This window comes from Papio anubis, chromosome 13 (genome assembly GCF_008728515.1).
Source record: "Papio anubis isolate 15944 chromosome 13, Panubis1.0, whole genome shotgun sequence".
Classification (NCBI taxonomy): domain Eukaryota; kingdom Metazoa; phylum Chordata; class Mammalia; order Primates; family Cercopithecidae; genus Papio; species Papio anubis.
In genome coordinates this window covers 5,462,350-5,483,413 of record NC_044988.1, presented here as the reverse complement: position 1 = coordinate 5,483,413, position 21,064 = coordinate 5,462,350, and the positions used below count along the sequence as shown (strand labels likewise).

The 21,064-nt window shown below is 39.2% G+C and overlaps 2 protein-coding genes and 1 non-coding gene across 17 annotated transcripts in view; all 3 read right to left on the bottom strand.

Moving 5' to 3' along the window:
• IARS1 (isoleucyl-tRNA synthetase 1) overlaps nucleotides 1-14,246 on the bottom strand; it is a 75,323-nt gene extending 61,077 nt beyond the window's left edge. Inside the window, exons 1-7 of the mRNA XM_003911972.3 lie at nucleotides 14,106-14,246; nucleotides 9,852-9,977; nucleotides 8,690-8,846; nucleotides 8,359-8,478; nucleotides 7,110-7,192; nucleotides 6,289-6,406; nucleotides 1,208-1,355 (exon numbers count right to left, since the gene is read on the bottom strand). Of these exons, the coding sequence (XP_003912021.1) occupies nucleotides 1,208-1,355; nucleotides 6,289-6,406; nucleotides 7,110-7,192; nucleotides 8,359-8,478; nucleotides 8,690-8,846; nucleotides 9,852-9,970 (745 nt within the window). The 5' untranslated portion in view covers nucleotides 9,971-9,977; nucleotides 14,106-14,246. The remainder of the gene's footprint in view (nucleotides 1-1,207; nucleotides 1,356-6,288; nucleotides 6,407-7,109; nucleotides 7,193-8,358; nucleotides 8,479-8,689; nucleotides 8,847-9,851; nucleotides 9,978-14,105) is intronic.
• Nucleotides 12,987-13,119, bottom strand: LOC116270185. Its single transcript, XR_004178110.1, has one exon. It is a non-coding gene; the product is annotated as a small nucleolar RNA SNORA84 (small nucleolar RNA).
• Nucleotides 14,247-17,822: 3,576 nt separating the features above from the next.
• NOL8 (nucleolar protein 8) overlaps nucleotides 17,823-21,064 on the bottom strand; it is a 28,015-nt gene continuing 24,773 nt past the window's right edge. For 11 of the 15 annotated variants that reach the window (XM_021927685.2, XM_021927684.2, XM_021927692.2 and 8 more), the window contains 4 exons: nucleotides 20,348-20,474; nucleotides 19,349-19,419; nucleotides 18,720-18,802; nucleotides 17,823-18,348 (listed from right to left, as the gene is read on the bottom strand). In XM_021927685.2, coding sequence (XP_021783377.2) covers nucleotides 18,298-18,348; nucleotides 18,720-18,802; nucleotides 19,349-19,419; nucleotides 20,348-20,474 — 332 coding nt within the window. In that variant the 3' untranslated portion in view covers nucleotides 17,823-18,297. Of the gene's footprint in view, nucleotides 18,349-18,719; nucleotides 18,803-19,348; nucleotides 19,420-20,347; nucleotides 20,475-20,953; nucleotides 21,052-21,064 lie in introns of those variants that run through there. The other 4 variants (XM_021927691.2, XM_021927694.2, XR_002517704.2 and 1 more) reach the window with 4 other exon arrangements.

The following is a 21,064-nucleotide window of genomic DNA, read 5'->3' as shown; positions in this document are numbered from 1 at the left end:
TCCCAGGAAAGAACAAATAAAAAACTCCCTCTGTACCTTTTTTCTGATACCTAATCTTTTTCCCATTCCTTTCTCAGTATTTTTCCCTTGTCAGCACAAGCTATTGTTCAATTAAGTTGACTGTTTTAATACAACTATTTAAAAAAATCATGGTAACCATTCTTACAGAGCATTAAATACATCTATCATGTTGTGTAATCATTACTATTATCAATACCCCAAACCTTTTCATTTTCCTATACTGAAACTCTGTACTCATTAATAACAGTAACTCCCCCTTCCCTACCAGCCTCTGTCAACCACCACTCTACTAGTCTTTGCTCTCTGAATTTCACTTCTCGATACCTCATCATGTAGTATCTGTCTTTTGGTGACTGGCTCATTTTAATTAGCATAATATCCTCCAGGTTCATTCAAGGATTAGCCTGTATCAGAATTCCCTTCCTTTTTTAGGCTGAATAATATTCCATCATATGTAAATACCCTATTTGGTTTATTCATTTATCCAATGAGAGACACTTGGGATGCTTCTATCTTTTGACTATCGAGAATAATGCTACTTTGAACATGGGTGTCCAAGTAACTGTTCAAGACTCCTTTCAATTCTTTGGGGAAAACACCTAGAAGTGAAATTGCTGGGCCACAGTGTTAATTCCATTCAGCTTTCTGAAGAAATGTTACTGTTTTCCACAGCAGCTGCGCCATACCCTTTTTCCTGACAATGAGGTTTTCTTTTTCTTTTACCGCCACAAAACTATCCAAACCTGAAGGTATATTTGTTCACAAAGTACCAAACTTCTTTTTAAATCTTGGAAAGGCCCTTGTTGAGACTGGTAACTCTCTACCAGGGGACATTTGAAAGGCAAAAAGTTCTCAAGTTCTGGTACCAATTACTAGTAACGACGTGATGCCACATCGCTGAATCTTAGATTCTTCATCTGTCACAGGGGCATGGTGTGGAAAAACATACTATAAACGGGAAATTATAAGAAAATTTTATGTTCTACTTTTTACATTTCTGTATTATTTTGATTGTTGTGTTAGTTCTCAATTAGAAGTGAAAACAAACGTTTAAGGTTATTTTTCTAACTAAGTCAGCTTCTTTTCAAATAATTCTATTCTTCATGCAAAAAGAAAGCTTTCACATTTTCCAAAATATAAAATTATCTTATCCATACTAATCATAAGTAACCAGTCTCCCACTTACCTTTAATCTTCACATACTGCATTTCTGGATTAACACAGACAGCAAGGTTACTAGGTAGAGTCCAGGGAGTGGTTGTCCAAGCAACTAAAGATACAGTTTCATCTTCTTCCAAAGGGAAAGTTACAAATACTGAAGGATCTTGAACATCCTAAAATAAATTGAGGTAAAGTATTGTTTTACAAATCCACAATAACAGACACCTAAGAAAAAGGAACTGATCCTAAAGAGGAATAAAATAAACACATGATTCTTGTGCCTCAGCCTCTCGAGTAGCTGGGATTACAGGTGCGTGTCACCACATGTGGTTAATTTTTCTATTTTTAGTAGAGCTGGGGTTACCCCATATTGGTCAGGCTGATCTCAAACTCCTGACCTCAGGTGATTCTCCCAACTCAGCCTCCCAAAGTGCTGGGATTACAGGCCTGAGTCACCGGGCCTGGCCTCTGGTAACTTTTTAAAGTAATGTCTAAGGAGGAACATATGATGGAGGTTTCAGTATTATGATTATTTTATAAGTTCATGAAGAGTTAGATCAAAAAGATAACTGTTCTGGAATATGGTTATCTTTATGCCCAAAATACCAAAAAGATCCTACTAAAGCAACACATACATGAAATTGTAATAAACCCATATAAATTCAGCTCATTAAATAAGAACAAGATTGTCTCCAACTTTGTGGCAATGTTTCAATACAAAAATATCAAGGATTTAAAAATAAATAGCTCTAAGGTAGGAAAAAAAAAATCAATCCCCAACAAAAACAAACTGCAATTTAAACAAAGTGACACGAGAGCTGTTAGTCACACGTAAAACATCAGACAAACCTGAAATAAGGGACACTACTATTGGCCTGTACCTCCTCAAATATGTCAGTATTATGAAGCATAAAGAGACTAAAGAGTTGTTTAAGATTAAAGAAGGCTGGAGATAAACCACTGCATGAAGCACAGGACGCAGGTCTTTTTTTTTCTTTCTTTCTTTCTTTTTAACTACAAAGGACACTGCTGGGATAAGCAGAACCCAATAAGACCTACACATGAGGTAATATAGTATCAGTGTTAATTTTCTAACTCCAGTTATTTCAAACAATGTTATTGGTTTTAGGAAATATGTAGTTTTTAGAGGGAACGGACCATAATTCCCGCAACTTACTCTCAAAGGGTACTGTGCCCCACTCCCATAAAAACAGAGAAGAATAAAGCAAATGTGATAAAAGGTTAACATTTAGGGAATCTAGCTCAAGGATATAAAGAACTCTCTACTTTTCCGTGAGTTTGAAACTACGTCAAAATTAATTTTTTTTCTTTTCTTTTTTTTTGAGACAGAGTGTCACTCTGTCACCCAGGTTGGAGTGCAGTGACGTGATCTCAGCTCACTGCAACCCCCGCCTCCTGGGTTCAAGCATTCTCCTGCCTCAGCTTCCTGAATAGCTGGGACCACAGGTGCGCACCACCATGCCGAGCTAATTTTTGTAAAAAATTAAAATGTTTTAGGCAGGGCACGGTGGCTCATGCCTATAATCCTGGCACTTTGGGAGGCCGAGACAGGAGGATTGCACGAGCTCTGGAGTTTGAGACCAGCTGGGGCAATGTAGTACGACCCTGTCTCTACAAAAATAAAAAAAAAATTATCTGAGCGTGGTGATGCACGTCTGTGGTCCCAGCTACTCAGGAGGGTGAGGCCGGAGGATCATTTGAACCCAGGAGGTCAAGGCTGCAGTGAGCTGTGTTTGCACGACTGCATTCCAGCCTGGGTGACAGACTGAAATCCCATCTCTAAAAATAAATAAAAGTTTTAAGCCAAAACACATATATACACACACACACGTATATATACATATACATACACATATATATATTTTTTGAGACAGAGTCTAACTCTGTCACCCAGGCTGGCGGGAAGCAGCACACTTTTGGCTCACTGTAGCCTCAACTTCCTGGGCTCACATCATTCTTACTTCAGCCTCTGGAGTAGTTGGAACTAAAGGTTCAGGCCACCACTCACAGCTAATTTTTGTAATTTTAGTAAAGATGGGGTTTTGCCATGTTGCCCAGGCTGTTCTTGAACTCCTGGACTCGAGCAATCCACCCAACTCGGCCTCCAAAAGTGCGGGGATTTCAGGTGTGAGCCACTGTACTTGGCCAAGTCAAAAAAATTTTAAAAACCATTGGTTAACAACCAATACACAGACCACTTAGAACAGAGGTCAGCAATGGCCGGGCGCGGTAGCTCCCACCTGTAATCCCAGCACTTTGGGAGGCTGAGGTGGGTGGATCATGAGGTCAGGAGATCGAGACCATCCTGGCTAACACAGTGAAACCCCGTTTCTACTAAAAATACAAAAAATTAGCCAGGCGTGACGGTGGGCACCTGTAGTCCCAGCTACTTGGAAGGCTGAGGCAGGAGAATGGCATGAACCCGAGAGGCAGAGCTTACAGTGAGCTGACACCGCGCCACTGCACTCCAGCCTGGGCGACAGAGCGAAACTCCGTCTCAAAAAAAAAAAAAGAAAAAAAAGAATAGAGGTCAGCAAACTATGTCCCTCGGGCCAAATCTGGCTCATCACTTGTTTTCATGCAGTGGGTAAGCAAAGAATGGTGACAAAATTGAGAACATTTTGCCTGAAAAGCCTAAAATATTTAATTTGCAGAAGAAAGTTTCCCAACCCCAGTATTAGAACTAAACATAAGTATGCTCTGTGACTCAGCTGGGTGCAGTGACTCACGCCTATAATACCAGCACTCTGGGAGGCCGAGGCAGGTGGATCAACTGAGGTAAGGAGTTCAAGATCAGCCTGGCCAAGATGGAGAAACCGTGTCTCTACTAAAATTACAAAACTTAGCTGGGCATGGTGGCAGGCACCTATAATCCCAGCTACTCGGGAGGTTGAGGCAGGAGAATTGCTCGAATCTAGGAGGAGGTTACAGTGAGCCGAGATCACACCACCATACTTCAGCCTGGGCATCAGAGTAAGACTCCATCTCAAAAAAAATAAAAATCAAAACAAACAATACTCTGACTCAATAATTCCACTACTTGTTATATAACCAACGGAAAAGTGTACAAAACCTAAAAAGACAACAGTCACCATGTGTTTAAGTCTTGGTAGATCCTGATTGAAAAAAAAACAAAAAATAAAATATAACCCCTTGGGAAATGATTAAACCATTAGAAATATGAACTGATGATGTTCAGGAATTAAATAATTCAATAATATTAAATTAAAAATATTAAAGGTAGCTGGGTGCAGTGGCTGACACTTACAATCCCAGCACTTTGGGAGGCCAAGGCAGGTGGACTGCTTGAGCCCAAGAATTCAAGACCAGCCCATGCAACATGGTGAAACCGTCTCTACAGAAACACATAAATTAGCTAGGTATGGTGTATGTTCCTGTAGTCCCAGCTACTCAGGGGGCTGAAATGGGAAATCACTCGAGCCCGGGAGGTCAAGGCTCCGGTTGGCCGAGATCACGCCACTGCACTCTAGCTGGGTGACAAAGTGAGACTCTATCTCAAAAACAACAACAACAACAACAAAAAGGTAATTGCTAATGACTTTTTAAGGTGTGACAATGAATGCTAATATGGTAATATTTAAAGAAAATAAAGATTATTTATGAAAGATCTATATTGGATTATTTCTTGATGAAATAATATGATATCTGGAATTTGTTTCAAAATTGGGAGGAAAGTGGGAAAGAATATGTGTATGAATGAGGCAAAATTAGCCAGTCATTGGTTGCTGGGGGCCTTAATGGGCCTACAGAAATTAATTATACCATTCTGTCTACTTTTACATGTCCCTGAAACTGCCCACATTCAAGTGTTTTTAAAAAGCAACCAAAAAGACTGGGCGCAGTCTCTCACGCCTGTAATCCCAACACTTTGAGGCCAAGGTGGGTGGATCACAAGGTCAGAGTTCAAGACCAGCCTGGCCAAGATGGTGAAACCCTGTCTCTACTAAAAATGCGTGGTGGTGGGCACCTGTACTCCCAGCTACTCCGGAGGCTGAGGCAGAGAACTGCTTGAATCCAGTAGGCAGAGGTTGCAGTGAGCCAAGATCACGCCACTGCACTGTAGCCTGGGTGACAGAGCAAGACTCCGTCTCAAAAAAAAAACTAAATAAAAAAAAGCAACCAAATATAGCAATATATTAAGATTTGACAAAGGTAAGCCTTGGAAACCTTGTGTTTACTGCATTATTCTCTACCCTGTTAAGTGCTTAAAATATTTTACTAAAAAAATACAAACATGAGCACAATCAGAGAGGTAGTAAGGAGATAACAGAAATCATCATACCTGCCTTACAAGGATTTACAAAGATCAAACAGGATATGTGAAAGCATTCTATAAATAAAAAGTGCTTTGAAAGGCAAATTTTACTAATGTAATTTTCAAACCTAGGCCATGAAACAAGAATTCCAAACAAGTCAACATCCTTTAAAAACAGTGGGTCAGATAAACTCTCAAAATGGAAAACAACTCAGTATACACACATGAGAAGAGAAAGTTCACATTTCAGAAGACTCACTAGTATTTAATATCTGTCTAGATATGGTATAGATATGGTATAACAGTATACCCTGTAAACATCAAACACATCAATCATACCAACAACAACAACTGATTTTATTTCATCAGAAGAAAGATAAATACCATTTGGCATCTCAAATTAATTTTTTTCCAAATACCGTTAACAAATAAATGGTATCATGAGGTCCCAGATAAGGCATAAAATTACCCAACCTTTAAGAAATGATGACTACAGGGAAGTATGTCAAAGCTGGACTTGCTAACCCAACAGAGAGGAACAAAAATACGGTCAAAACAAGCAAAACCTATCACATTAAGACACATCATAAATCCAATGTGGAAAAAAAATCCCTCATCTTAACAGAGCCTTAGTATACTAACCTGCAATGTTTTCAGCACTCAGTAAGAACTGGCCAAAGTGACTGATGTCGTGGGCAACATTCCACATTGGGTGTACTTGGGAATACCTACTGTGATCATAACTATTCAATGTTAGGTGTTCCACCTACAGAACTCAGTGCTAAATAATGTCTCTACATTTCACGTACCTTGTAATTCTGGTGTGACTCGAAGTTGGACAGTGGAGTGTTACATGCCGTAGAGAAGGGCATGACTTTCACACCTCTATAAACAAGGCCTTTATCATAGAGTTGTTTGAAGACCCACCTGGTAAGAGATGGAGTTTCACAATTACATAACCAAAATTCTCTTTCTGAAAAAGCAATCACTTACACCATTTTCTGTTTGGAGTTTCTGTCTGCCAAATAAGTGAAAAAACAATGTCTTCCATTGGGAGACCGGCTGGTAAATTATAACAGATCAATATAGTAAGACATCAGGTAGACATTAAAATGCTAATATCTACTGATATCAAATGATGTTTAAGACATAATGTTAACTAAGAGAAGCAATTGGCAGGCTGGGCGCAGGGGCTCACGTCTGTAATCCCAGCACTTCGAGAGGCCGAGGTGGATCACCTAGGTCAGAAGTTCGAGACCAGCCTGGCCAACAACGTGAAACCCCATCTCTACTAAAAATACAAAAATTAGCCAAGCATGGTGGTGGGTGCCTGTAATCCCAGCTACTCAGGAGGCTGAAGCAGCAGAATCGCTTGAACCTGAGAGGCAGAGGTCACAGTGAGCCAAGACTGCGCCACTGCTCTCCAGCCTGGGTAACTGAGCGAGACTCAGTCTCAAAAAAATAACAAGAAAAGTCCTACATTCAAAAACAAACCTGTTCCCAAAGATTTTCAGAGAAATAATGATGGACTCAAAAATAAACTGATTCATGCTAGTGCACTTTTCCAATAATCAATACAACAGAATATTTATAGAATATTTATCATATTTACAATTTTAAATAAACCTACCAGACAGATTCCATGAATTGTGGATACAGAGTTTTGTAGTCATTGTCAAAGTCAATCCATCGGCCAAGTCTGCTAACAGTAGACTTTAAACATTAATATTAGAACAGTATTAGACAATGATATTTATAATTCTACATCAATGTTTGTTTACTTCTATTGTCACCACATATAAAAATTTTGGGAAAATAGAATAATCAATGGTACAAGTAAATCTATATTGCCAACAACATACCATGTAAGGTTAAGAACCAGTTTTCTTGGCATTCATTCTACATGCACAAAATGTTATTTACAAGTATAAATATTCATTTATAAAAGTCTACCAAAACCAACACTTGGCAAATATCACAGGTATAATTATTACCGGCAAAAACCATCCATGGATGTTAAAATTAATAAGTGAATGTATGACAAGACAAAGAATATTTGGAAAGACCTCCCCACAATATACTTCTTAATTACAAAGGAAAAACTACAACTTTACAAAGCAGAAATTTGATAGCACCTTAACCAAGTGAACAAAGTTATCACCATCAATGAGACATAACAACAACACATGCCACCTGATACGATGCACTGAGAAGGTCATAGCATCACTTCTGTGGCATTGTCACCAAAAATGCATAACCTAAATCGGGAAACCTCAGACACTGAGGGACATTCTAGAAAATAGTTGCTCTGCAATCTTCAAAAGTGAGAAGGCCATGAAAGACAAAAGACTAAATAAATGTTCCATACTCAAGTAAGACTAAAAAGACACGACAACTGAAGGCAATATGTGATTGGTCAGAAATAAAAATTAATGGGGCAACTGCTTTTGAAAATTCTATTAATACTATGGTTACTGAAGATGTTAGCAGCTGGGAAAGATGGATGAAGGATATAGGGGAACTCATCATACTACTTTTTCAATTGTTTAATAAGTCAAATTATTTCAAAATGAAAAGTTAAAAAATTGAAAAAAGTATTTGAGAAAAAAAGAAAAGGCCTATATATATACGTTATACTTATCAGATTTTTCCCTGTTGGTGATCATTCAAGAAAGTTAGACCAATTTAGGCACACAGAAGTCAGAAAAGAGATGATTCAGTCTAAGCTAACAGTTTAAGTAACAGGGTTGAAGGTGGAAGCTAATACTTTTTCTACAAAAAGTAAATTAATAAAAAAACCACAAGGGACCACAAACCATTTCAATGCCCATTTAATAACTACATTTTCTGTTCATTCTACTGAAAATAACCCAACATACCCTCCATTCAGCAGAATATCTCATCACAATTGCTCGGCACTGATTGTTATACTCTGTAATCCCCATTTTGGCCACATCCTCTGGTCCTCTGATTCCCAGTGTCTTATCAATTTCATACTCCTGAAAATTTGTGATAAGATTGTTACCACTCTGCCCAATGAAAACAACTGCAACTATGCAACTCTAGAAAACAAAACAAATCAAACTACAAATACTATAGAAATGAAGTAGAAGGTCTGACAGTCAACATTCATCATACTTGAACATATTACATGAAATCTAATGCTTATCAAAAAATCAGAAAATTATAAAGCTGGATACTCAAACATACCACAGGTAAGCCATGACAATCCCATCCAAATCTTCTGTCAACATGAAACCCACTCTGGTGAGCATATCTTGTAACTATATCTTTAATTGTACCCGCAAGTATATGTCCATAGTGAGGCAGTCCAGTCGCAAAAGGAGGACCATCATAGAAGGTAAATCTAAGAGGTAATAAAAATATATTAAGTCATTTAAAAACAACCAAAACTTAAAGCATTTTTCTAGAGATAGCTGTGGTCATAGTGGAGTCTTTAGGAAGGAGAAAAGCAGCAAGGTCAGGAAATTGACAGACATAATTGATTTGATATTTACTGGTGGTCCTGCCTTCAGAAAGGCTATAATTGCGGTAAAGCTGCAGAGACCTCCATGTGATTATTCATTTTTCGTTTATTAGTTTCATGACATAAGGCAAGTTATTTATCCTGATCTTGAGTTATCTCATCAGTAAAATAGGGGAATAAACCCCTCTCTCATAAAGTTTTTGACCAGAGGAGATATACAATGAAAACAGTGATTAAAGGACTAGTCTCTTTCAGGTGAATGAGGACTACTATAGTAGCCTTCTATGGGGTACTTAGGTATAAGTGCCTATATGAGGGTGGTGATGAAGATAAAGGTGGAAAGAGGGTGACACAGAGGGTGACACAAATTCTACTCAGATGACCTTTTAAAGAAACCAAATTTACCCTAATAACTGAGAACTCATTCATTCAATGTATATCTACTACTGAGTACCCATTATACAGACAGCTGGGGGATTCTGGGAATAGAAAGATTAATGAAGAGTATCTGCTTTAGGCCACGCATGGTGGTTACACTTGTAATTCCAGCACTTTGATAGGCCGAAGCAGGTGGATCACTTGACGTCAGGAGTCTGAGACCAGCCTGGGCAACAAGGTGAAATCCCGTCTCTACTAAAAATACAAAAATTAGCCAGCATGGTGGCAGGCGCCTGTAATCTCAGCTGACGCAGGAGAATCACTTGCATCCGGGAGGTGGATGTAGCAGTGAGCAGAGATTGCGCCACTGCACTCCAGCCTGGGTGACAGAACAAGACTCAATCTCAAAAACAAAACAAAAAAAAAGAGAGTATCTGCTTTAATGGAATTCAGTCTAAAAAATGACTATTCTTAAGGACTTTCTCTTAACCTAAAAAATTCACATACTTTGGTTTATGTTTTGATTGCTTTAAGCATTCCTGAAAACAATTAAATTCAGTCCAAAACTCCAAGATTTTCTCTTCTTCCGCAGGAAAATTTATGTTTTCTGGAACTTGTTGAACCATTTTGTTGCTGCAAAAGAAATCAAATTTATTAGTGTCAAAAGAGAAATCTAGGAATAACAGAGTACCATATTACTAACATGGGTGTATACTGATGTACAATTTACATACTGTAATGCACGAAAAGTACAATTCAGTGGCTTTTTAGCACATTTACAAGGTAGTATAACTAGTAATATCTAATTTCAAAACGTTTTCAACCTCCCCTCCCCACCAAAACACCCCAAAACCATTAGTAGTCACTCCCCACTCTTTCTTCTCCATAGCCAGTGGCAACGATTTATCTTCTTTCTGCTCCTGTAGATTTACCTATTCTGGACATTTCATATAAATGTGAAAATTTGTAAGAATCATCTATCTGTGGCCTATTGCATCTGGTTTCCTTTCTCTAGCATGTTTTCAAGGCTCATCCATGATGTAATATGTATTCGTACTTCATTACTTTTGATAGCTGAATAGTATTCCATTTCATGAATATGCCACAGTTTGTTTATCCATTCATCATTTCCTGAATACCTGTATTGTTTCCACTTTTTGATAATTGTGAATAACGCTGCTATGAACATTCATGTATAAAATTTTGTGTGGATCCATGTTTTCATTTCTCTTGTGTTTGTAGCTAGAAGAAGAATTTCTGGGTCACATGATAATTCTGTATTTAACTTTTTGAGATAATGCCAAAATGTTTTCCAAAGTGACTGTACTATTTTACATTCCCTCAGCAGTGAATGAGGATTCTAATTTCTTCAGATCCTACCCAGCACATCTTATTGTCCATCTTTGGATTACAGTCATTCTAGGAGACGTTAAATAGTATCTCCTGGTTTTGATTTGCATTTCCTTAGGGACTAATGATGCTGAGTGTCTTTCCATGTGCTTATTGGCCATTTGTGTATCCACTTTGGATACATACTTATTTATCCTCTGCCAATTTTCTAACTGGGCTCTTTTTGTGGTTGGGTTTTAAGGGTTATTTATATATTCTGGATATAAATCCTTTATCAGATATATGATTTATAAAAAGTTGTCTCCTGTTCTGTGGGCCATCTTTTTATTTTCTTGATGGCATTTTCTGAAGCACAAAGATTTTTAATTTTAATGATGCCCAATTCGTCTATTTTTAGTTTTGCTGCTTGAGCTTTTGGTGTCATCTAATAAACCATTACCTAAACAAGGTTACAGATTTTTCGCTTACATTTAGGCCACAAATCATTTTGAGTTATCTTTGTATGTGGTGTGAGGGAGGGGTACACAGTATTATTTAATATTCAGTAATGGTAGACAATGTTTCCAAAAGTAAGCAAGAAAATCTCGGCAATTCTATCCGATGGTGCAAAAAAACTCATTGAAAATCTGAAGAAAAATATCTCAAAGTAACTAAGAATTTTCTTACCTACACTCACATGACAGAAATCAGTTCTTTTGAAGTAACTTCATATTCTCTTTGAGGAAAACTGGTAAAACTTTAAAAATCTTAAAGCTAAAAAGATGAGAATCTCACATTCGAATATAGATTCCAGTTTTCTATTTTATCCTTTTTATTGCTTATTCATGATTTTTATGAAGGATGAGCCCTATACCTTTCTGGTTTAGTCCCGTGAGAAAAATCTTAAAGTGTCTTTTAAAATGTTTTGCTAATAACCTCATGCAGAGATACTTGATCAATCTGCGATTTAAGTATCTGGTGAGCCACCCTTGAGACTTTTCCTTCTCAAAGTCTATTTATATTTACTTAACAATTCTAACAAGGTGGGTGACAAGCTTTCCAAGTCAATATCAGATTAGAGTGGGATAGAATTGCTAATAAGAGAACAAACAGAGAAGATAAAAAATCTTAAGTACTCAAGAACCGCAACAGTCCAGGGTAATAAACTCCACAGGAAAAGACACACTACTACATACCTCAAACAGTTTTGAAAGCATCAAAACATCATAGTCTAAGCAAGTTATTGATTCAAGTTATCACACACACAAAAAAGTCTGTGAAAGTAGTATCTTTCATTTTCTTTTACCCTCATTAATTTTTCAGATGTGTGAGTGCCTCTAAGTTTAAGAAAAAACGGGACAAGAACAGTTGGGCTGTTTAACTAACTGAAATAGCTATTTCCGATCACAGTATACCATTAAAAGGTATTAAATGGAAGTTGTAAGGCATTTTAGATCTTCAACTCTTACTATAACCTCTAGCCTTTCAAGGACCAAAGTAAGTGTTTGTGCATTTACTGATTTATTTAGGTTCACTGGGTACCTTATTAGAGGCCAACTCAGACTTATGGGATTGTTATCTGAAGACTAACAGACTTTGAGATACCAACACATTCTAATCTCTTCAAGGCTGGTCCTACTATGGCCCACATCTATGGGAGCTTATTAGAGATGCAGACTTACCAGCCTCACCTCACACCTAGGAGTCAGAACCTGCATTTTAACAAGATCTGAGGGGATGAGCATTCACATCACAGTCTGAACAACACCACTCTTGCACTGTTCTGACAATTATTCAGGAATATCTATCTGATTTTTTGTTTTTGAGAAAATAAGATTTAAGCTTTCTGAGAAGAGGACCATTACTTTTTTGGTTTTTTTTTTGAGACAGTATCTCACTCTGTCACCCAGGCTGGAGTGCAGTGGCACAAACACGGCTCACTGCAGCCTTCACCTCCCTGAGTTCAGGTGATCCTCCCAGCTTAGCTTCCCAAGTAGCTAGGACTACAGTTATGCATCACCATCACCACACTCAGCTTTTTTTTTTTTTCTTTCTTTTTTGGAGAGGGGTGGTTTGTAGAGACAGGGTTTTGCCATGTTGCCCCGGCTGGTCTTCAACTCCTGGGCTGGGATCCTCTTGTGCCCGCCTCCCAAAGGGCTGGCATTACAGGTGTGAGCCACTAGGCCTGGCCAGCTCACTCAGCTTTTACTGTGTTTTTTAGGGAGTCTCTACTTTCCCCAAAGATTAAGAATCACTGCACTATTATGCCAAGCATAAAGACTCAGTATAACAGTATTGTCTATTCAGGAAGAACCATGTACCAGTGACCGGGCTATGGCGGCTGCTGAGGAGAAGCAGCCTCCATGCATAAATCACAGGATTGCTATGGCCCATCGAATCCACTGGAGAGCTGTATAAGCACAACAGCATCCAGCAACCACAGGGCAGGGGACAGGGCAGGTTAACCTTGCAAAACAACCTTGTTGTGCAGAGGGACGCCATCCCCTTTGCTTCCCTCTTATTATAATCCAGGCCCTTCACTCTTTCCCGCTCCACAACTCCTTCAGGTCATCTTAACCTCAACTTCCCGTTCAGCAATTTCGAGACCACCTTCTTCGATATTCACTACATATTATTCACATTAATTCATATTATTTTGCCTCAATATATTTTAGAAACACACACTAAAACCATGATAATTCTTTCCACAATTGCTTCCCTTTTTAACTCTACCGTATTAGCGTTTCCAATACTCTTCTCATTACCTAGGCATAACATTTTTGAGTCACCCCAACACTGCTCAGAAAATACACACATCCAAGTAATCATCAAGTCATGTGGATCCTACCTATAAGTCTATTTCTGTTGCCCCTTTTCATTCTCCTCTAAATCAATTTCTGCTTCCCCTTTTATTCTCAGGTCTTCATAACCTATTAAGTCAAATGTAACCTGAAGGTGGGACCGTCTCAAACGTTTCTTCAATTTAGTTATATCCTATTAACATAGACTCCACAGGTATATTCACGCAAATGTACAAAATATGTATACAATGACATTCACCGAATAATTGTTTCTGCAGGCAAATAACTGAAAACAATTTAAATAGGGTGACTGAAGTAAATTACGGTACATCAAGTACTCAGCCATTAAAGGTAATAAATTAGGACATATAAAAAAAGTACTGCCTATACATAAAGTCACAGTTATACCAATTTATACTATGTATATCATTCTCAAAAGATTTTACTCATTTCAAACACCACTCATTGAAAAAGGCGACCATAAATTCCTAAGGCTGGAAACGAACGAATGGCAAGCCCCGAAGAAACACGTTCTTTTAAAAATTAAATCTTGTGCTACTGTTTCGGGGCTGTAACGCATGCGTGACCCTCGCCTTTGAGGGCCGGATCCTGCAGGGAAGAAAAAGCGTACCTGAGGAGCCCCCCGTGCCTGGACAGCCCCGGAGGCCAGCAAGCCTGGAAAAAATTCTCCCGGCGTCCAAGCTGCGACTCGGCGCGTGGAGGTGATGCAACGCGCTGAAAATGCGGGATCCAGGGAAGGCGGCCAGCTTCGCACCGGCCAATCAGTGCGCGCTGCCTGACACCTGCCAACAAGCCAGGCGCCGATTGGTCACGGCGGACATGATTACGCCCACTCGTCCGTGTGGTGCGACGGTGGTGCTTGCTGGCTTTGCGGCTCCGCCTGGAAAACGAACCGGCGCTGAGTGCGCCGCTGTGCATGCGGGTGGTATCCGTTCCGGTAGTGTAGACCGAGGTCGCCCTCGGGTTGTGGGCACGTCTGTGTAGGTGAAGGCCCACTGGGAAGGGGCGCCGAGGTCGGGGCTTCATCTTGTTTGCATTTGTATTAATCTGACTGGACACTTCGTACCTGAAATTCATATCGACAAACAGCAATTTCCGGAGAGATGGCTTTAATAATTATACTTTTGGGGCCGCTGACCCCAAAGCCGCTTCTCCTATCATAAATGGCTACGTGAAACGATAATAACAAAAGGGAAGGAAGGGCCTGACAACCAGGTTTAAAAGTTTTATTGTATTTTACTTAAAATGTTTCCGGTAATGAAAACATTGCAGAAACAATTTTTTTAAGAAGCGGTCTCATTCTGTCGCCCAGGCGGAGTGCAGTGGCACGGTCATGGCTCACTGCAGCCTCGACCTCCCCGGGTCAGATGATCCTCGCATCTCATCCCTGGCCAAGTAGCTGGGACTACAGGCTAGCGCCACCACACCCGGCTAATTTTTGTATTTTCTTTAGCAACGGGGTCTTGCTGTGTTGCCTAGGCTGCTCTCAAACTTGTGGGCTCAAGCGATCTGCCTGCCTCAGCCTCCCTAAGTGTTGGGATTACAGGCATGAGCCACTGCACCCGCCCTGCATACTTATTTTCATTGCTATGAGTCTGCTTGGTACCTTACTGATCTGCTGGTTAAAATCTGGAGCCTTGCAAAGGGCAGTAGGCCTCGGCCTTTGGCCCCAGAGCCTCTAAAGGAAATTCTGGATCTTGCCAATCAATATAGTAGTTCAATTACTGCTTATTGTATCCATTAGAGGGATATGAAAAATTGATCTGGCCTAGAATAGGTAGAATGCAGTATCTTATTAAGTTTAGGAACATTTTGATAGTCTGTTTAGCATATATTCTACTTTACTTACCATCTTGGCCCTGTGTGAAGGATTAAAGTGGTTTCATGTCCTCCATCACGGGTAACTCAATGTTCCATGACTATACTCACATAACGTACATAATTTAGTAGCTGCAAATCTTGTTAATTAACTGAAAGTATTTGGAATGTGTTTGAAGTTTTCACATTCCTGCCACCTTGTTTGGTTCAATTTTGTCACCTATCCAGAGAGCCCAGATTAGAGCCAGACAGAGGGCTCTTGGACAAATGTGAGGTAGGCCAAGTCTAATTATTTAAAAATTTCATTGAGAAACATTTATATTAATAGTACTATTGTGTTGGAAATAATGCTCAAAATCCTAAGGAAATTGAACATTCAAAAAGGATTTTCAGCGAAGCAATTTACTTCTGTGCAGAGGGGTGCTTCTTCTTGGCCAGTCACCGTGAGAGCACACCAGAACAAAGGGGCACGAGAGCCTTTCTCCCTGACGCAAACCCTGCCCCTGTACCTTTTCTCCATTGGCTGGAGTTGGGCCTCACAATCTAAACTAACCCTGCTTGGTTAAACATTTTAACTTTCTTTAGATAAGGTGGGCATGTAAGAGACAGGGGAAAGGGGGAAGGGGTGTGTAATGAGCTAGAGAGCTGGTCTCTCCAGATAAGGAAAGCAACGTGAGCTGGTACTGATAACACCTGGTACTGATAACACCTGGCACTGTGGCCTGTCTGGGCATGAAACAAAGGCAGAAAGGAAGGAAAAAGGGAGGAGGGAGGTACTATGAATTAAAGAATAAAGGATTGATCAGGCTATTTGAAGAGAAACCTCATCATGTCCCACAGTTGGAAGGTATGGGAAGACTAAATCTAGAAAAAGTTAAGCAAATGAAAAAATTCCAGCCAAAAAGTTAACTGTAGTCAAAATATATTACTTGGACTGAAGAGGTGAATAATTTTTTCACGTCTTCAGAATATGTAGTGTCTGGTAGTGAAAAATCAAGAAATCAGAGCATAAGCATGTTAGGTAGAAACATGGAGATAAATACTAGAGAAATTAAATTGCTGAAGGTGATTTTATCTGGGGAGCAGGAACTGGGGGTGGGAAAGGCTAGTTGATGTTACTTGTCTGCTTGTGAAGCATGTGCCGGATTTAAATTATGGCCACACATTCTGACACTCCTCCCACTGAGAAGTGAGGATCTGTGTCCCCTCCCTTTCAGTCTGGTTGGGTGTGTGTGTCAGTTTAAACCTATAGAATCAGTGAAGTGACTCTGAGCCAGTTTTTGAGCCAGGCCTTAAGAGACTGGCAGCATCTGCTTCCTGCCTCTGAGAATACTTGCTCCTAGAGCTTTGTTGCCATGCTGTAAGGAAGCCCATGAACAGGGACTGAGTGGGCCATATTAGAAGCAGATCCTGTAGCCCTGGCTGAACCACCCCAATGAAAGCACACAGAGCACAGATCAGCAGTCCGTAATGAGTTTTGACCAAATTGCAGTATTTGTGAATAAATGATTGTTACTGAGATGATTTCCTATGCAGCAGTAGAAAATAAGGTATAAACTGTGATCTACATCAAGAGAAGGTAGAACGTGTGAATTACTTATCCTGCTGTGTAGTTGTCCCCACTCTCCTTGAAGTCTGAAGTTTTGGAAACCTAGGAATCCAGAATGACTCTTCAAGTTATTTAGTTCCTTGGACCCTTATTAAAAACACATACTGAGCATAAGCCCTGGGGACATAATGGTTAACACACCAGATGAAATCCCAACAGTTAAGAGTTTATATTCAGCATAGGTAAATCAATAAATACTAATTTTATGTACACACATCATGGCTCAATGATAGGCCCTCGGAACTGTCTATGTAATACTATTTTTTTTTTTCTTTAAATGGAGTCTCACGCTGTCACCCAGGCTGGTGTGTAGTGGCGTGATCTCGGCACTGCAACCTCTGCCTCCTGGGTTCAAGTGATCTCCTGTCTCAGCCTCCTGAGTAGCTGGCATTACAGGTGTGGACCACCACACCCAGCTAATTTTTGTATTTTTAGTAGAGACGAGGTTTCGCCATGTTGTCCAGGCTGGTCTTGAACTCCTGACCTCAGGTGATCTGCCCACCTCGGCCTCCCAAAGTACTAAGATTAGAGGTTTGAGCCACTGTACTGGGCCTATATAATACTATTTCACACAGAGCCCACTTTGATAGGAGGCATGTCTTGAAATCTAGGCAGGTTGGTTTATTTAATGTAATATTAAATCTGTTTCCCTATTTGGGCTCAGGGTCCTGACTCCTAATTGTGACTACCTATCTTTCAGACACTTGGTATTTTTCATAAGCTTTTGGTTTAATTAGAATTTTGGGATTGGTCTGCATCTAGATGTTGTTCCCAATTCCTAGAGGCCAATGACAAGATAACTCTGTATTTGGCTTCCTCTCCTGGTCCTCACAGAACTCTTACATGATATTGGTCTGCAGTGTCCTATATTTCAGTTAGCTATTCACCAAAACACAAGTATAAAACTCAACGCTGACTTGTAATTCATCAGCTTAAACAAAAATGACAAAATGGAAGGTGTATTTGACATAATCAGAAATAAACATTTCAAATAGCCTATAATTCACACAAAGCCTAGGCTGGAAAATACAAGTACTTTGACCCATTTATTTAAAAAAGCTTCATGTAAACCTTGCATGAGAAGATGTCCGTTAGTTACTCAGGATAGAGGGCAGAGATTATATACAAAAAGTATTTTCGAGGACTATCTTGTGCTTCCTTTTTTAAGAAGTGGAATTTAATTTTTTGAAGTAACTAGGAAGAAATGCAGAGGAGTTCCATAGAAAAAGATGGCAACCACAATGATATTCCATTAGCCAGATTTTTAAAATTCCTTCACTCTGAAATTTCTTCTTTGTCAGCTAAAACTATTTTCTGAGTCAGTTTCCTTAGGTAAGCCTTGTTCACATTCAGTATCAAAACCAACTGACATTTATTATTTTGGTTTCATTTTCCTTTTTGCATCTTTATGTTTCTTCCGACAATCCTGGGGGGAAAAAAAGGCTTTGTTAATAATAAACAAATTGTTTTTAAGATGTTCAGTAGATAGAAGTAAAACTTAGGTTATTCTGTCAGGGCTGTGGAAACCTATTTTGAAAGTGCTGTTTTGAAATGAACAAGGGATATTGGCATTTTTGGCATTAAGTGTTTATAATGGGAACTACAATTCAGTCTTGAAAAATCTGATGCTTTCCTGTTACTTAATAGACTTGGCTGGACTCTGGGACCAGTCACTCAATTGAGCCAGTCTGCGGTCTCCTCACCTATACCATTCATGAGTTCCCTTTCAGCACTGTAATTCTAGATAGACAACAACATGTCTATTTTAGGAAATAACATGGAGAAACAATCACTCACCATACGCAGGTTGTTTGTTCTGGCCTCCCAAGAGTTCCTGCTAATATTACTTCCTACTCCTCTCCAGAATAAGTCAGAACCTACTAGGGGAAAAACAAGAAAGATGAGGCAGCAAACTACTACTAAAATGGGTAATATTCTAAGTGTTGGCATTATCAAGGTCTCCAATTCTAGTTAAGATCATTCTTTTCCCTCAGTTTCTACTTATTTTTAAAAATTAGTATTCTTTCTTTCCAAACAAAAAATATAGTATTGCTTTTAGTGTTTATATATATCATTTACTATTATGAAACTTTGTTTATGCTAGGCTTTAAGAAATGAGTTCACCAACACCCTGAGTTTTCACATGGACTTTTATGGTACTAAAAACTTAGGGGTTTTGTATGCCTAACATCTAAGGAAGCCCCTGGAACAAAACAAGCCTTTGCCGATGAGAATGAGTGGGCAAAGAAAGTGGTGAGTGGGGAGTTCTCAGTCCTTGACAGCTTTACGAGTTAACATTCATCAGTGTGAACAAACGGGGTTAAACCACATGACACTACCAATGGTCAAAATTCCTGGATGTGAATTATTGTAGCTGTACTATTACCTGTTCCATGTACGTGATTTGATGAAAAAAATGGACTGACCTTGAAGTCTTTCATCATTCTTAGAGAAAAAGAAAAATCTAGTGGTCTCTTTCTCAAGTAATGGTGCTTCTCTGAAAAGAAAGAGGACAAAGGGAGAGAGAGAGAAAAACAGATAGGTATTGGTTGGTTTAATTTCAATATTTAAGAATATATTCAAAACATAAATACACTATTTCTTAAGTATATCTTTTTTTTTTCTTTTCCCTCTAGAATCCAGGTGAGCAATACTCTTAAATATATCTGCTTTGTATTTTGCACATTTTGCCCTGAGTTAAAATAACCCTCCCTCTAACATTCTTCTATCTGAAGCTTTGATAATGAAGACTTGTTTAAGTAGAACCTCTATCTTTCCTGTGTTGGTTGCTGATACTCTCACTCCCATCACTGCTACCCCAGTTGCCAGTGCCTCCTATGGGTAGGCATCCAGTCAACTGCAGCATCCTGTTTCCAGACCAGTGACTTCACTGTCAGGCTACCTTCCCTTTTCTATGCACATCCTATCTTCCCCTTAGTGCTATCCAAATCTCATGGAAAAGGAAACACACTCTCCATTATAAAAAGGCTAGAGAACACTCTGACACTGAAATGGCCAGGCGCAGTGGCTCACGCCTGTAATCCTAGCACTTTGGGAGGCTGAGGTGGGCGGATTACTTGAGGTCAGCAGTTCAAATCCAGCCTGGCCAACATAGTGAAACCTCGTCTCTACTAAAAATACAAAAATTAGCCGGGTGTGGTGGCACGTGCCTGTAATCCCAGCTACTTGGGAGGCTGAGACAGGAGAATCGCTTGAATCTAGGAGGTGGAGGTTGCAGTGAGCTGAGACCATGCCATTGCACTCCAACCTGGGTGACAGAGCGAGACTCCATTTCAAAAAAAAAAAAAAAAGCTGAGATAAGACAATTTAGTCGTCATGTGAGCAGAAGCTAAAATATTTCTAAACATGTCTAATTCAGATTTTACAAATTATGAACTATGCCTGCAAAGAAACAAATTGCTTACCCAGGACTGGACTTTCTGTGGTCTGTTTCTTCAGTAACATCTTCCTCTTCTGAACTGCTGTCTTGGAAACGAGGGTCTTCCTGCCAGACAATCTTTCCAGGTTTCACTGTTTCGACTTTGTAGGTCTCTATATCATTATGACAACAAAAGATGGTGGGATTGTAACTCCATAGCCAAGTATTTCTGAACACATTCATTTGATTACTTTTACCATGTAGACATATCTAAAGTTCCAATATGTTAATCATTAATTTAAAATCGTATCAAAAAATAGGTAGTATCATCTTCTTAGATTTTTCAAATATTTTCAGAAGCTACTATGATAATTTTGGCGTCGCTAGAATGATCTGATAAGGACAGCAGTAATATAAAAAAGTATAAAAACTAAAGGTTTATAAATGAGCTATATAATTTTTTAAAATGACACCTAAAATAACCATGGCATCTGTGCTAGCATGAGAAACCTAAAATATAACATGATACAGGGAAATCAGGTTTCCCTCTTGTCTATAAATGAGAAAAGGAATATGTCTTTACATTTTCAATACCCAAAACTTTTTGCTAGAACTGCTGAAAAAACTACTGCTATAAGATCAAGACAATCACCTCGCAAGTCTTCAAAATTTCCCAGGTACTTAAAAAACATCTTTCAAGTTGCTGGTGTCTTTAGGACTCATTTCAAGGTCAATTTCTCACGTTTTGCTCTCAAAGTTAGAA